General features: G+C 35.7%; 2 protein-coding genes and 1 pseudogene across 2 annotated transcripts; 1 reads left to right on the top strand and 2 right to left on the bottom strand.

Annotated features, from left to right (window-relative positions):
• Positions 1–234: 234 nt before the first annotated feature.
• LOC110702606 lies at positions 235–3,478 on the bottom strand. The gene is made up of 3 exons (XM_021880342.1): positions 3,331–3,478; positions 1,735–1,936; positions 235–738 (listed from the first exon to the last, which is right to left on the bottom strand). Exons 2-3 carry the CDS (start codon positions 1,923–1,925, stop codon positions 552–554), a joined length of 378 nt encoding a protein of 125 aa, XP_021736034.1. The 5' UTR covers positions 1,926–1,936; positions 3,331–3,478; the 3' UTR covers positions 235–551.
• A 1,954-nt stretch (positions 3,479–5,432) lies between these two features.
• LOC110702605 lies at positions 5,433–10,983 on the top strand (annotated as a pseudogene).
• Positions 10,984–15,198: 4,215 nt separating this feature from the next.
• On the bottom strand, positions 15,199–15,879 carry LOC110702323 (70 kDa peptidyl-prolyl isomerase-like). The gene has a single exon (XM_021880026.1). It carries the CDS (start codon positions 15,877–15,879, stop codon positions 15,199–15,201), a length of 681 nt encoding a protein of 226 aa, XP_021735718.1.
• Positions 15,880–17,008: the final 1,129 nt, after the last annotated feature.

Below are 17,008 nucleotides of genomic sequence, written 5' to 3'. Positions count from 1 at the left end.
ACTGTGGGGGTATACTGAGGGATTACTCAACACACACTTCCCCTTCCTGGTACAATGGAGTATTAGATCCTGCTTATTTCTTTCAGTTGGCCTTTTTTTGAGTTTTGCATTAACCCACATACTCCGGTTTGGCGGTTTTATCACCTTGAAAATATTTATACATGAGAAAAACATAACTAGTTAACTACATGAGCCTTGTTGGATTTGTCTCCATATGTATTTTTCACAACACGCTTTTCACCAGACCTGAAGAAGATAGTTATTCATTCACTAATAAGCCATTTAATGTCAAATACATTGCATTTACCAGCAATCAGCAGCCAAATATCAGAAGTATAAAGTTTGCCTTTTATGTGTTATCTAAAAGGGAGGGAGGAAGAGAGACATGTTTCAAAGGGAAATGAGCTTTAGCCCTTTGATTTGATTACAAAAATCCTCATCATGTCTGGTTTTTCTCAAAAATCTTCAGCTCAACTACGCACTTGGGGGTAAAAGAGAATGGAAAGAAGGCAACTTGTCTAAAAGCAAGTCACATAATGTGGACGTTCAACTTAAACTTGGTAGCCAGTGAAGGTAAATCCCCGTCCTACGATTTCACCAGCACAATACCATGCAAAGCATTCCAGTCCAAACAAAGCTGCGACTCCAAGTTCTTCAACTTTCACGTCCTTCCTGTTCTGCCATGCCTGCTTTACTTGATCAACTTCTTTCCGGAGAGCCTCACGACGACCAGGTAAGCTGCATCAACATTAAGAGCCAGACACGTCAGTTTTCTGACATTTGAATGAGAGTATACACAGTACATGGCTTTTGTTGGTGAAGATCATCGATAGTCGAACAGTTTAAAGGTGATTGACAACGTAAGTTGATACATATAATCCCATGTAACAATACCATAAAATTAAGAAATACAAAATACCTTTTCATGGGGCAAGTCATAAACATACATACCCCTTCTTAGACATGCACTACAAATCTACAACCATGTCTCAAGAGAAAATGACTGGATCAAAATGCCTTGGAACAAGCGACTTGTGCAAGGTCAAACATTGACACATAATATGCAACAAATACATAATAATACCTTAAGAATCCAAGCCAATAACTTCAGTATTTCTAAATGCAATCAGCAAATTAGACTTGTTTTTTTAAATTAATAAATACTAAAAGTATTAAAACCACAGACCCAATTGTAGAGGACAAGATAAAAAGCACCCAAAATATGACCACAACATAGCCGAGGCCCACACATTTATGATTTCACTTTTCCAGTCCAATTCAGTGGCTTGATAGTACTCACAGCAAAATAATATAACTATTAAGAACAAATACTCTTTTGTAACCAGATCATTACTAACAGCAACTCTATTTACAGTTTTACACAGCAACAAAGCCTTAGTCCCAAAATGATTTGCGGACGGCTAACATGAATTTCAAATATAAATTCAAGGTCTATTTACACATATTGCAAACATACATTCAAGGTAATGTAAGCCTGCTTAAATGAAGAGATCAATGAATATCATGGAAGTACTTATCCCACCCAAACTCACAAGATAAAATTAATCTGCTTATATAAAACAGAATATAGCTTATGTATCCTATCCTATCCATGATGACAGATAAAAAAATAAAAATAAAAAACCATTATGGTTCTTCCGTGAAGACAACAAACAGCAGCAAAATTAAGGCACTATGAGTTTCTGTAACATCCATTTCTGTTTGTATACACACCTGGCAAGACGAGTGTAAAACAATTGCTTGGCCAACCGATTGCATGTCTCAACAGTGGGAGGTTCTTGAATGTGCTCCTTGTTTTGCTCTAGCATCTGCTTATAGTAGACTTCCCCATGTTTGGAGACAAATTGGGTAGCCTGACAAGCCTTGGACTGCAACTGACGAAGCTTTGATGCAATTGATGCCATTGAAATCAAAACTAAAGACATACACATTGATAGAAACATCTTAGCATCATAAAACATAGTAGATGACATGAACAATGTAGATATGGACAGTGTGAGGGGGGGGGGGGGGGGAGAGAGGGAGACAAGATGTGAGTAGAACACTGATAGGATTGAAAAAAATGAATCAATTTCATAACCAAGCAACATAATAGACTTTTCAAATATTTAGCGCAAGCCTTAAAGCACAGGTGCAATTACTACCATATAAGGCTCTCTGCATAATGAAATTATTTAGTATAAGAAATATTTTCATGAGAGGATCTGGGAATTCCATTTTCATAAGAATCATATTCATATATGATATGATTGCCAACCTTGGAGTCCTCTTCAATCCTTAGACACCCAACCTTGGATAATCAAATATGATAGAATGGCCCAACTCAGATTAGCCCAAAAACCCACAAAACATCTTTTCCTCACCAATACTCTATGTCCCCATTGCAATCACAAAATTCATAAGCACCACACAAGCATCCAAATGGAGAGGGTAACTAGCAGAACCAATACAAAGTAATCAAAAAATAGATAATACCAACAAAAGGTCCTTCCTATCTGTCTGATATAAACTGATTAAAAAGTACATACTCCAACAAATCTATAAACAACATGTTCAACATAAGAAACGGAACAGTTGAACAACAATAATCTTCCGAATCCTTTCATTTGCTACCCCCGCCTCCCCTAAATCATTTTCTTCCACAGCAATTGAGGGCTAACCCTTGCTAGTTAACAAAATTCCCATACTTGGGCTCAATAATGACGATAAACAAGATACATTGTATAGGCTCATCCTTTTACTTTTTCTTTCATTTGCTGCTACTTTCAGCTCTAGACCATCCGAGATGATGCTAACCCCAAACCCACAAATGTAATCAGACAAAACCCTACATATGTATCGATACTTTGTCAAAGACCATAAACAAGCTTATATCATTTCAATTTTCAAATGCAAACCCTAAAATCAGAAAATGTAAGCCAAAATCCCAAAATTTAACGAAATTCCCAAATGAAATTACCAATGCAAATCCCTCGAGCTAATCAATCCATCATCTAACAAAGCTAAGCAAATTTCCCAATTCAAGAGTCACATTTCTGAATCTACAACAACAAATCAAAAACCCCTCAATCATGAACACAAACAAATCCCTCAAACATCGGCCAAATCAGCCCACATTAATAAATCAATTCAACCAAATAAAACACAAAATCAACCCCACCAATCATCAATCAAGAATAAAGTCATATCAAAGATCAAAGCACATAAGACAAATTCATCAAAGCAATCGACGAGCTAAAACTTGAAATTGATACGAAAATCAAAAACCCACAAATTTAAAAACCCAAAAAAATTAGAAAGAAAACTAACCCTCTGAGAAGATCGCGCGAGTGAGATCGACCAGGAGGAGAGAGAAAGTGAAGAAATGTGAGAGAAGATGAGGAAGGTGTGCTTGCTCTGCTTTAGAGTGGGTCTTATTTCTGATTTTTCATTTTTCTTTATTTATTATTAATGGTTTAACCCTAATACTTTAAAAATAACCCACCCAAAATTTCAAGATGGATCTTATTATTTGGAGTGGGTTGGTAGTTTTGGATCGGGTTAATGGGGAGTTTGTGGACATGTGGTGTTAATTATTCAAGTTGCCAACAAGTCTCATATGGGCAATTTCCCGTTTTTGTGTATTGATGCATAGATGTCATTGCGTGTTATTTCCTCGGTTGTGGTGACATTTTACGTGTGTTGCTTTGTTGGTCGCTCATATGGAGAAGGCTTACCTACAATAAGCCAAGGCGATTTAGGCGCCATATAGATGATTTGTGCTTATCACTTAACTGCAAAATCTTATTATTATTTAAAATACATTGACGAATATATGAATAAATAACCTATATTGTTCCCTTTTTATGTTCCTCTAAGAATACCTAAGGTTTGAGAGTAATTTGACTCTTAAGTTTGCTTCATACCATAATGAGAAGGTATTGTGTCAGTCCGGACTGATAAAATGCGGCTTTTTGTTATCCTCAATTGGTTGGATGATATCATATATTGGCTAGATTATATCCTCTATTGGCTAGCAGGCTAGATGATATCCTTTACTAACTGGATTATATCCTTTATTAGCTATATGATATCCCTTATTAGCTGGATGATATTTCTACTACCTGGATGATATCCTCTATTGGCTGGATGATATCATCTACTAACTGGATGATATCATTTTATTAGCTGGATGATATTTCTACTACCTGAACGATATCCTCTATTGACTGGATGATATCCTTTATTAGCTATTTCGTATATGATATCCTTTATTGGCTGGATGATATTTCTATTACCTAAATGATATCCTCTATTTGATGGATGATATCATCCAGCACGGGATGATATCATATAACCAATAGAGGATATCATCTAGCCAGTAGAGGATATGTATAAATTATAGGAGGATAAAAATTATTTGATGGAAGATATGTATAACTTGTTTGAGAATATGTATAATTTGTTTGATGATGACGATGTGCGTTAAATTTTAATGATGAAGATCCGCACCCAATACTTTGTGTACCACAGAAATTGACGATGACGATCTGCACCCAATACTTTCTGTACCATAATTAGGTATGAAAGACTTCAAATTTATAGTCACATACAATCATATATAGTACTTTCAGTCTCACTGAGTTTCTCTCTATCAAAACTTATAAAGAAAGTAACTTATAATGAAGTAACCGGGGGAAGGTAAGGAATTGAGAATAAAGTGTATCATAAAACAAAAAATAATAGATTGTTTTAGGCTTTGTTCTATTTTAAAAAAAAAAAAAAAAAAAATCATGTTTATTTTGAGTTTATTAAGGTTTATAGTGATTTAACTAAATTTTTATGGTACTTACTCTTTATTTTATCAGAGAAACATTATGCTAAAAGAATTACTTTGCACAATTTTGAATTTGCAAACAACACTTTTATATATGTAGTAGTTACAATTGCACAAGAATTATATATATATATATATATATATATATATATATATATATATATTATCACTTTTATATACAATTTTACTAAAAATGTTGGACACAAATTTTTGTGGAGACCATTGCTAAATTCCCAAGGTTTTTTTTTTTTTTTTTTTTTTTTTTTTTTTTTTTTTTTTTTTTTTTTTTTTTTTTAATCTCCAACTATATAGCCTAAAGTAAAATCACAATTAAAAATAAGGATATTAGATAGGTAATATAAATTGGATATCAATGTAAGACCTAAGGGTTTTTGGAGCATTTTTATCTAAAGTATCTCCTAAATTAATATTTGTACATAGATAATTCATAGTATTTAAACTCCTTAAAAAATAGAATTGATGTGCGTTAAAAAAACAACATACTCTCTTTGCCTAAGCATTTGCTTAACAAATTAGATATGGTAGTCATGCAAGAGACATGAGCTACCTAGGAATGAGTGAGTTGAGGAGAAGGACAAAAGAGCTAGTGGTTTTGATGAGTTGAAATGAGAAAGGAGAGGGGTGGAGGACATGCTAGGTTTAATTTGGGGAAGAGAATGAAATAAGGGAGGCAGGTGGTGTGGTAGGGGTAGTTACATAGAGAATGCTAATATGCAATCAGGAGCAAAGCCAGACTTGACTAAACAGAGGGTCGGTCTAATAAGCACGATTGAGGAGGAGGGCGGTCTAATATGCATTCATGCTACTTTAATATAAGTGCGAATAGGGCGAAACACCATGCAGGCTATGGCCCTGTTAGGCCTCAACTAAGCTTCGCCATGAATGCAAAGGGGTGATGTAGTTTGATAAATGTCATCTTTCTTTAATATGAATCATTCATAAACGATGTAGTGTGTTAACTCACCAACAAGTGCTTGGATCAACTAATAAAGGGTCTTTTATTTTAACCAAAATCTTGGATTCAAATCAAACCCTAGAAAAGCAGTATAACCCGACTCTAATCCGGATTAAGCTCATCAAACATGACATTCTGTAGCTTTGTCACATTACTCATTACACTCATTAGACCATTTAGACACTACTTTCTCTCAAACAGTCAAACCCCAGAAATAAAGAAGAATAAACCATTAACCCATCACATTTCTCTTTCAAACTCTCACCAACACCAAAATCACAAAACCCCGAAATGGGTCCACCCAAATTCATGCGCCCAAAACCACAAATCAATGGCGAAGAACCAGAAAAACCCATCAATTTGGTAAGCTGAAACCTTTACATAGCCAATTGTGGCCCAGCAGTGGGACTCTCATAACGAAACCATATCAACGGCGTTCAGCCAATTCGGCGTCGTCCGAGGAGTTCACGCCGCCGACGACAGTGGCACTCGTGTTATCGTCTCATTTTCCGACGAGGGTTCAGCTCAATCAGCTTTCACCGCTTTCAATGGCCGCCGTTGTTCGCAGCTTTCTGACCGGTTTTTGCATATCCGCTACTCTGTACCTCGCCCATCTTCGCCGGTAAATTATAATTTTTTACTTGGAATTTTGATTTCTGATTGTAGGTGTTGATTTATTTGAGCTTTTATTTGGTGGGTGTGATTTAATTTGCATGTTGTTTGTTGGAAAATTGAGATTTGATTGTATGGATATATAAAAATGGGTTATGTTCTGTTTATTGATGGGTAATTTCAGGGTTTAGTCTTATATAATGAAAATGATATAATGAGCTCTAAAGATTAATACTTTGTATGTAAGAAGTTCAAATAAGAAAGTTGAGCTTAAAGTGAACATTAATAACACTGATTTTCTGTATGTAAGAATTGCCACTAGATAAACGTTTTTTGTTCATCATGAAGATGAACTGGGGCTCCCTCCTAAACAAATATAGTGTACAAATTTAGGAAATATATTTAATGATTACGTTTTGGACTCTTTCAGAGTAACCTTGTAGTGCTGCATACGACAACTTTAAAAACTGTCATGATATTTATCTATGTAGATATATGTGAATGTGCTGGATTGGGAGGGCGAGTAGACTAGTGGAGGTTTGGTACTTTGGTAGGTTTGGTAATGTAGGAGTAATCTGTGCTCTTGAATGGAAACGAGTGATTGTGTGTGTCTTAGATGGATGGTGATATGCTGTGACATATTTATTTTTATTTTTTAAAACTTGAATTAAAGGCTGCTAAGGTGCACATGTTTTCAGGTACGAGATCGTGATATGGTGGATGTATCGTTGACTGCTGATGAGCTAAATATACCTGGCCTTCACTTGTTTATGGACTTCATTACTCCAAAAGAAGAGGAGGTTGGTAGTTTGTTAATTGAAGCTTTTCACACAAGACATTGCGTTATTGTCTTTTATATTTGCTAATCAATTTTCCTCCTAGGAACTACTTGCAGCAGTTGATTCGAGACCCTGGATAAGTCTTGCTAAAAGAAGAGTTCAGCATTATGGTTATGAGTTCTGCTATCAGGTTATCATTTATATTTGACTATGAACTTATGAAGAGCCTATCAGTGTTTCAGAACTTTACATTTTTTGCTGCTGTAATATTTGTGGTTATTATAGCTGAAGTTATTAATTCTCAACTTAAATAAAGTATATAACTTTCTTTTTTTTTTTTTTTTTTTTTTTTTTTGACGGGAAATAAAGTGTATAACCTTGAATAGCTACTTGTCGTTCTAAAGCATGCTTCGGATGACTTAAAAAAGCTAATTAAGAATGGAGGTTGGAATGTACAAAGTTTATGCAAAGAAAACGCATTATATAACCTTAGGCTATGTATGATAAATATTTTTTTACCCTTTTGCACTTTTCACTATGAAGCGAATGGAGTATACATGGTTTATGCAATGAGAGTTGGATAAAATGTCATTATGTGCCACTTCCATGAAACATTGTGAAAATGTAGCGCTTAAATGATGCTGGTATACCTCCCACTTCCAGTTTGCCATCTCCACGTGTTTGTTTATTATCACCTAAGTTATGTTTATTGCAACTGGAACTCTAAAGCAATCTGAAAACTTTGGCCCATATTTGTAGTTAGAAATTGAACATACTCCCCTTCTGAAACTTAGTTTTATAATGTTAAAACAACGGGCCATAGTGTTAGTTTCAGGTGCATTGCATTCAACAGAGAATGTTTGCTAATCCTATTAATTGAAAACTACTATGTGGCCGTGTCTCCCTTTCAACTGGGCCATTGATTATTTTTTGTTGACTTGTCAGTTGTCACTGTTTAGTTGTTTTTTGCATGAACGGTTACGGTAGCCCTTTGCTTTATTCATGTTTTTCTTGTTTTCCAATGCTTTGATCTCTTCAACCTATCAATTAGGCCAAAGTTTATTCTAATATATTCACGTTTTGGCTGACAGACTAGAAATGTTGACACAAAAAAGTTCTTGGGTGGACTTCCATCATTTGTTTCACCTGTGCTAGAAAGAATCTCAGCGTCTTCTCTTGATGATGCTGCAACTATAAACTTGGACCAGTTAACAGTATGCTTCAACATTTTACCATCCTCATTTCTGACTTACACTCACTTTCTGATTGCTTTACTTCATCTTTATGTTTTTTTTTTTTATTTGTTTTGTTAACTGAAGCACCTGGGCGTATATCTCCAGGTTAATGAATACCCACCTGGAGTGGGATTGTCTCCTCATATTGATACTAATTCAGCATTTGAGGATAAGATTTTCAGTCTTTCGCTAGCAGGGCCTTGCATTATGGAATTCAGGAGGTATCAAGGAGGTATTTGGCAATCTGATCCTGCAATGAGCAAGACTGTGCACGAAGAGAATACCGAAAATTCCACAAACTTCTTAAGAAGAGCTATATATCTTCCCCCACGGTCAATCCTTCTATTATCAGGGGAGGCACGTTATGCTTGGCATCATTACATCCCACACCATAAGGTAATAATCAGGGGAGGCAAGTAATGCTGCATTTACTAATTTGCTGTCGACCAAGTATCGCAAAAATAATTATACATCATATGGAATTGAAAGGTCATTAACTCGTTATACCTGTATTCAACAATCTCTGTTCTGGAGAATAGTTTGGATAGTTGGATGTATTTTTCTGTGGCTCACTGTTTACTGTTTCATGAAAACCTCAAATGAGGTGACTTTCCTGGTCAATTGCTCTTGCTGACACCAGGGTGATATGGGGCTATTACCTGAACAGGTTAATACGTGTTGCTAAATTTTCTGTTTGAACTTTGAACAGAAGTAGAATTGCTTGAATAATCTTGTCAGTCTATTAAAATTCTACTATATTTTTCTAGTTTCCCCTATCTTTGTTGCTTCTCAGATATATTTAGTGTCAAGTGTTGGAAAGACTGATACCCTCTTCTGTATTCACTTTTTGAGCAATTCAAATTCCCTGTTGGGTTATAACATAAAAAGCAAATTGAGATGTTCATTTTGTGTTTTCTGAACAGTGAGTCAGTGATTACAAGTTTACAAACCCCCCCCCCCCCCAACTAAATAACTAATGTTGCTACTATTGTTGATAACATTCTTGTTTGGGTTTTCCTTAGTTATGTCTTTGGTCAGGAACATTTATTTTTGCCTTAAAAGCCCAATCGAGTTGATGATTTTTTTGTTGGATGTAACATTTTAGAAATTATCATGTTGAGATCAGTCTTGTAGTTCCAAGTTTCTAAATAATCATCTTGTTTATAGTTAACTTATGGACCTGGTCCATCTGCTAACTGACCCAACTTATGCTATATACGTTTAAATCTATCTTTATCAAAAACACCCCTATTATCCTTGCTGTCTGTGCTGGTCTATCCTAGATGCTGCAGAAATAGCCTAATTGTTTGCTCAGCTTGTTTTGTCAGTTCCTCATATTTTCCTTGATTTCTATAGATTGACAATGTGAAAGACAGCTTGATTCGAAGGGCCTCAAGAAGGGTATCTTTCACACTGCGCAAGGTATTTGTTTTTCCGTTTTCCCTCTTCTTGTAAAACTATCTTTTACTTCATTTTTTTTTACTGTAATTTGGATGTTTGTTGCCTTCAAATCACTTAATGTGTCCCTATTTTTTATATGGCCTGAACTAAAAATTACGTCAGTTGACCTCATGAAACTTTTTTCTTGTGTAAGCTTGCAGGAAAAAACTTTTAGATTATTATCTGCTATTTAATTTATCCACCCCTTTGGTAATTGTCCTCTGCATATCTTAAGCATGGAACTATGTAGCTAATGAAGTTCATGTTCCTGTTAGCGATTCCTTGTACTAAAGAAGTTTGTTTGCCATAAAGTCTGTGTTGCACTCCATCACTCCCTGCATTTAAAAAGAAATTTGTTTACCATAAAGTCTGTTCCTGTTAGCGATTCCTTGTACTGCTGGTAGGTTTTGCATGGGTTTCAGGCCGTAATTTTGTCGGCTTTTATGGTGTAGGTCCGTACAAGACCTTGCTGCTGTGAATATGGTCAGTATTGTGACTCTCAGAGGTAGAGAGAGAGAGAAGAGAGATCTTGTGTCAGTAACGGTAACCTGTATGTAGTGACAGCTTAACAACCAGCTAATGGAATTGCAATGGATGATGGTGTTGCCAGATTCTTTTTCTCTTGGTTAAGGGTTGAAGCTCTCTGTTCGTTGCATTGAGATTCATGCATATGAAGAAATTTGCTAATTTTGAGAAAATTAATTTTCTCAATATTTTTGCCACACTCGCTGAAGGGTGTTGCAGTTACATGAATGAAAAAGAAGACACGCTTCTACTAATTTGCATCAAGATTTATGTTCGTGATACTTTGGAGATTGCTGTCTCAGGACACTTGGTGACTTGATTGAAACTTGGAAGCAATAGCCACAAAACATATTACGATGTCCAGGGATTAGATTGGAGAGTTGAACTGCTGATTATTAATGGAACACCCAGAACTAAGATCTTTTAAAGTGCTATTTATTGGCATCATCTATGTAATACTTGTATATTGTTTGATTTGATGCAATTTTTCCAAGGGTGTTACTAAATGCCACAAGGAAATTACTTAGGGCGCAGTATTAAATGACTCATCTACCTTTATAAATTCTATGTTTGACATTATTCAATTTCTCACCAATTATACTCCTTCCACCACCATCACCCTAAACACCATCACCACCACCACCCTAAGGTCACCGGAATCACCATCACCCTACACACCATCACCACCACCACCCTAAGGTTGCCGGAATCATCCAATTTCTCACTATCTATCACACCAAATCAACCACTTATCATACCAAATCAACCAGAAAAAGGAAGGGGCTTACGACAATGGAATCGCGGCATGGGAAGGGGGTTCGTTTGCCAGGAAAACGCCGGCCAATTCGTCGGTAATTTTTTTATTTATTTTCGCATAAAATCGCATAGTCGCGTGCTATATGCGACTCCACCACGGTACAGTCCCATATAGCATGCGATTACACCGTGGTGGAGTCGCATATAGCACGCGACTCTACCATGGTGTAGTTTCATGCTATATGCGACTGTACCACGGTATAATCGCATGCTATATGCGACTATGCCGTGGTGGAGTCGCATGCTATATGCGACTATGCCGTGGTGGAGTCGCATATAGCACGTGACTATGTTTTTTTTTTTTTAATTTAAATTTCGAATTATGGTTGTAATTTGTTTTTTTTTTAAATTTTGAATTGACATCCGTAAATTAATTTTGAATTGGTGATAAAATTAGTAATGTAATTTGAATTATGGTAATCTTATTTTTTTTATTTTTTTAAAAATTCGAATTAATATTTTTTTTAATTCGAATTAATATTTTTTTTTAATTATGGTATTTTTTTTGCATTCGAATTAATATTTTATTTGATAATAAAATTTAATTATTAATCATGTTTTACTTGATCTATGTTTATCTTAATTCCATGATCATCAATGTTTTTGTTTTGAATCAGTTTATCTTTATTCCTAAGATATACAAGGTAAGAAACACACGCAATGCGTGTGTGTGAAATATAGAAAATTAATTAAGTTATATTCTCATCTTTAACGATAAATATTTGTTGGGGTAAATTTAAAAGCTGATGGGAAAGATATATATATATATATATATAACCAATTCCTATGTAAAAGTACAAAAATTAATCTAATCAAGTAGTTTCCCAACAAAAAAAAAAATTAGAGCAATTTCAATTATTATAGGGAGTGTGAGCAGTTTGTTTTTTTTTAAAAAAAAAAGGAAAAAAAAATGACTGAGAGCAGTTATGATAAGGTAGTTATTTTTAGTTTTTTATAAAAAAATAATTTTTAATTTTTAATTGTGAATAAAAGAGGTAATATTGAAAATTAAAGAGGGCAATTTGGAGATAGTGAAATTTATCACCCAAAAAGCCCTTTCTCTTTATATATTACTATAGATATGTATGATTTAAGAGAGTAGTTATTAAAAAAAAAAGTTATACTTGAAAGAGTCAAAGACTACGTAGATAATTGTCAACAATTTTTATTTATTTTCTTTTTTTACAATTGTCAACAAAGTAAACATGGATAATTTTTTAAAAAAATCCAAATAACTTGTTTTTTTTGGAGGTAACAACTAACTAACGTGAGTTGTGGGGATTTTATTTTTTTGTTTTTTTTTTAAAAAAAAATTTTATAACTAAAAAACCAAATGTAATCATTGTTTAAATTTTTTTATAACAACTACTCCCTCCGTCCCTAAATTACATTCCTCTTTGGAAATTTACACGGGAATTAAGGAGGAAAGAATAAGACAAATAACAATAATTAGATAATGCAATGGGAAGTACAAAGATAGATTAGTTATTGCTCATGACATGTCATCATCCTTTGCAAAAAAAAGGACCAATCACATGCTCCTAATTGAAAATTTTTAACCAATCATATTCATTGTAATTTGGCACAAGGATTATGAGTGAGATTAGGTAAGGATGAGTGAAAAAGAATTAAATAATAAAACAGAAAAAGAGAGTTGATTTATTAAAAAAAACTTACCAAAAATAGAAAGGAGATTGTAATTTTGAAATACCAAAAATAGAAAGGAGGAATGTAATTTAGAGACGGAGGGAGTAACTAAAATTTTTTTTAAGATAAAACCAACTGAAAATATAACTTTTTTATTTAAAGTTAATTTCAAATTAGTCATAAAAATTTTATTTAGCAATAGTAATAAGTAGTTAATAATAATTAATAAATGTAATCATTGTTTTGTTATATGCAAATATAATTGTTGTTACTAATTAGGGAGTAGTATATTTGGTTTAGGCATTGGCTTTAATTTGTAAATATTTAGAATTATGTTATTTTTTTTTTCAAAAAAAAAAGGATTATGTTATTTAAAAAAAATGATTTGAATAGTATATTGTTTAATAGTAAAATTATTAGTAATAATACTTGAAATAATAATAATTATTGTTAGAATTATGAATATAATAATTTGAAATTTTATTATTATATTAAATAGCGACAAGATGGAAAATCGATTGCGGTGAATGATGTGTTGACTAGCTCGGGGCCGCGACACACTCGAGCCCGAAACATCGATGCCTCTGTTAAGAGAGAAAGGGATGCTGCACGATTGGGAAAATTTGTTGTTGATGGTGCTTCTGATGATGTATCTGTTCCTTTTAACGACGAGCCTGATCACGGACGAGCTAGTGAGTCTGAGGAGATGGAGGAGTTTGAGGGTAATTTTGATCAGAGTGGTGGGCATGATGATACGTCAGGTGTAGTGGTTGGTAGAAGGGCTAGAGATGGTAGGTTTGTCGCTTCTGACACCGGTAGCACCACTATATAGCATGCGACTATACCGTGGTGTAGTCGCATGCTATATGCAACTATACACTATACCGTGGTATAGTCGCATATAGCATGCGACCGGGCACATCGGAAATTGAAAAAAAAATCCGACATATACCTAACTCGACGGCGTCGACGATTCATCGTCCCCGCCAAGTGCCTTCGATATGAACGCCGACCGTCGTCGGCTCATTTTATATCTCGTGGGTGGTCAAGGTAAAGTCGTGGTGTATGATGGTCAAGGTGGAGTCGTGGTGGTGGACCAATCAAGGTGGAGTCGTGGTGGTGGACCAGTCAATGTGAGTGATAGTATGGGTGGTGGAGCTAATGGTGAAGGTGGAGCAAAGGCAAAGTTAGTAATGGTTGGATTGTTATGTAATTTTTAAAATTGTAAGGGGCATGAAAATCAATTAATATTATAACTTGAGTAATTTCATTGTGGCAAATAGCAATTCACTTTTTCCAATGAGCGCATTTAGATACCACTTTGTGATATGTTCCGACACTGATGAAAGTTTTTTTTTTTTTTTACAGCGGAGTAAAAGGAGACTAGCTCCCAACAGCCTCGGGACTACCAAAGGCGTAAAGATAAGGACTAGGAGAGAGTTTAACTCTTTTAACAGAACCAATACAAGGAAGTAAACGGGGAATGGGGGTACAATCTTTAAAACATGCTGAACAATGCAAATGTGAGGGTTCCCAAGCTTCATCGCCGATCATAGACTTCAGATACTCAAGGCTGGCTCCTTTTCGCTTCTTGGACCTGTGATGCCAAACCCTGAAAATTAAATTACCTTTCCTATTCTTCATTCTTGACTTATGAGGCCTTCCATATTTCCTTTTTGTGGTGGAGAACTCAAAAAAGGAGTGAGTGAGTGTGGGGATAGCTAGTACTACATCGGATTCAAAAGCCATGGGGTCATCTTCATTTGAGCCTACGGATTCCATTTCCACAAGGTTAGTGGGGTTAACATCTTCCGCTGGCACATCACTCCCATCCTTTGTACTTAAGTCCGTGTTTCGATTAGCGCTGGGATTTCCAGGCCTAATATCATAGTTGACCACTCTTATATTAGGGGGAGGCATGACCTTTTCCTTATGGTGTTTTTTGTCGTTGCTCCTCTCACTCGAACACACCAAACTAGATGGCATCCACGAAGCATAAGGACTTTGTGAGTCAGTAGGCTTGTGATTTTTAAGATGCCTCTCTCAAGTAGTCTTGTCCTTCATTTGTACAGTCATCCATGAGTCAACAGATTTGTTCAAGAAATTTAAAGTCTTCCCTTGTTTGAGTTGCGAGTAAGACAAGGTGGTTAGTTTAAGGGATTGGTTTTTTTTCATTCTATTGGAGAAGTAGTGAAAATTCTCGCGATCCTTTCCATTTGAGTGCCTTGCTTCTTTATTCATTGTAGGGAGGGAAGAGATTTCATCCTTTTCTTCCAGAGGGGCATAAGAGTTGTGGGTTGGAATGGTGCTTTCTACTTCCATTTTACTAGCCTAATTTGTGGTTGGAAGGCAGCTAGTAACACCACTTTGATCCTCACTATGCGATGACGGGTTGCACACAAGGCTAACAAGGGGTTCAGAGGCCTTTCCCTTTTTTGTGTGAGTACAGTGAGTGAGGTCAGAATTCTCGGCACCCCTCTTACCATTGAGTTTGCTAGCTTGACCACGTAGTCCCGTCAACCTTTCCAGCTCGCGGAGAATATCCTTATTATTTGGCTCTATTTTGGCTGCCTTGCCAAGATCTTCATACGCCTCTTCCAATTGGTAGAGTCTAATCTCTGCTGAGGCCCTTCTATAAAAAGATTTAACATTGCTACCATCAAACTTTAAGACTAAGGAGCAAAGCTTCTTAGTTTGATTATAATCGTGGACCTTAAGGGCACAAGCTGCAAGATTCAATTCCAAGACAATTGCTAAATTCCAGAGCATGACACTATCATCCGCATTACTCGGTAAACCAAAGCAAAGAAATTTTAGGCCTCTATCGTACTTTGCACCGGCAGAGACAACCTCACCATTCTTAAAATGTACATTACCCTCATCCTTTAACCATTGAGCTTGATTATAGATATCACGGGAACAATTATTAAGAGCAAAATTAACAATAGTATCATCATAGTCATCATTCAAATGCATGACCATAAGATCATCTATTAAAGGCTTGTAATCCATAGTTAACTGACTGAAAAAAAGAAGCTAAGAAAAAAACGTTAAAAACGAGGAAATCATAATTAAGTACCGACGGAGGGGGGCTTCAGGACCAGAAATCAGGCGGCTACCGCTAGGGACCAGGCACCACGTAGTCACCGCCAGCAGTGTTCACGGCAGTCGTGGTCGGAACTCCACCCGAGAGTGCAAGGGAAGGCTAGGGGCGTTGGTCAATTAACAGCTCCGATGATGCCTTGGCGAGCTTGAAGGGAAGAGGGGGGGTTCGCCGGCGATCGAGGAGCAAGCCCAACCTCTCCGACCGCCGGCGATCCGGGGGGAGGCTGCTGGCTGGAGAGTGGTTTCTTGAAACCAGGGTCGGTTTTTTTGTTTGTTGGTTTTTGGTGAAAAAGTGTGGGGCGCGTTCTTCAGACAACTTCTAAGTTAATTGAAATAGATTTTATGGTACTGATGAAAGTTTTATTTAAGCAATTTGTCTTCTAAAATAATCATACTTTTTTATGTGTTGATAAATAGTAATGACGTCTACTAAAATTTTGTAATGAGATAAAATAAATCACCAACTAATAAAACTGAAAATTTGTGCTTACCTTCAACCATTCTTCCTTGTCCCTCGAATATTGTCTCAGTTTCACACATAACTTATTCCCAGTTATCACCCCCAACAAAAACCTTGTATTACTGATCGAAGAGAGCAGGCAAGATTTTGACATCAATAAATCAGCAATAATGGAGATTAACAAACCAGCAAAGAAAATCTGATTTCAAAGGTTAATGTGATTCGTTCTACAAGTATTATCTGTACTTGAAGATCTCTTTATGTGGATTATGTCTCTCTTCTCACAAAGTCCGCTAAACTTGGTAACAGCAATTACGGCTGTTAGAATGGTCCCTCTAATGGAGTGGAAAAGTATCAGACTCGTATCACTTGAAAAAAAATTGAGCTTCTTGAGTTTAATACTTTAATCGAAGCCAAGGAGTTATGTTCATTGGACTCAACAATATACAATCAAAGCCTTTCGTAAGATAGCTTTGGAATCTATGAGCTATTAAGCCTATTTGAAGAAGCTTTTGACAACCATTCAAGATCTTACAAAAAAGATACTATAGGCTATGGAGCATTAGTCACATGGAT

The sequence above is a fragment of the Chenopodium quinoa genome, unplaced genomic scaffold, assembly GCF_001683475.1.
Source record: "Chenopodium quinoa cultivar QQ74 unplaced genomic scaffold, ASM168347v1, whole genome shotgun sequence".
NCBI lineage: Eukaryota > Viridiplantae > Streptophyta > Magnoliopsida > Caryophyllales > Amaranthaceae > Chenopodium > Chenopodium quinoa.
This window is presented reverse-complemented; position numbering and strand designations above follow the sequence as displayed.

Excerpts from the sequence above, each read along its gene's own strand:
- LOC110702606 (XM_021880342.1), bottom strand. The coding sequence starts at position 1,925 with ATGGCATCAATTGCATCAAAGCTTCGTCAGTTGCAGTCCAAGGCTTGT. Across the intron at positions 739-1,734 it reads TTTTACACTCGTCTTGCCAG|CTTACCTGGTCGTCGTGAGG; the intron begins GTGTGTATACAA and ends ATGTTGATGCAG.
- LOC110702323 (XM_021880026.1), bottom strand. The coding sequence starts at position 15,879 with ATGGATTACAAGCCTTTAATAGATGATCTTATGGTCATGCATTTGAAT.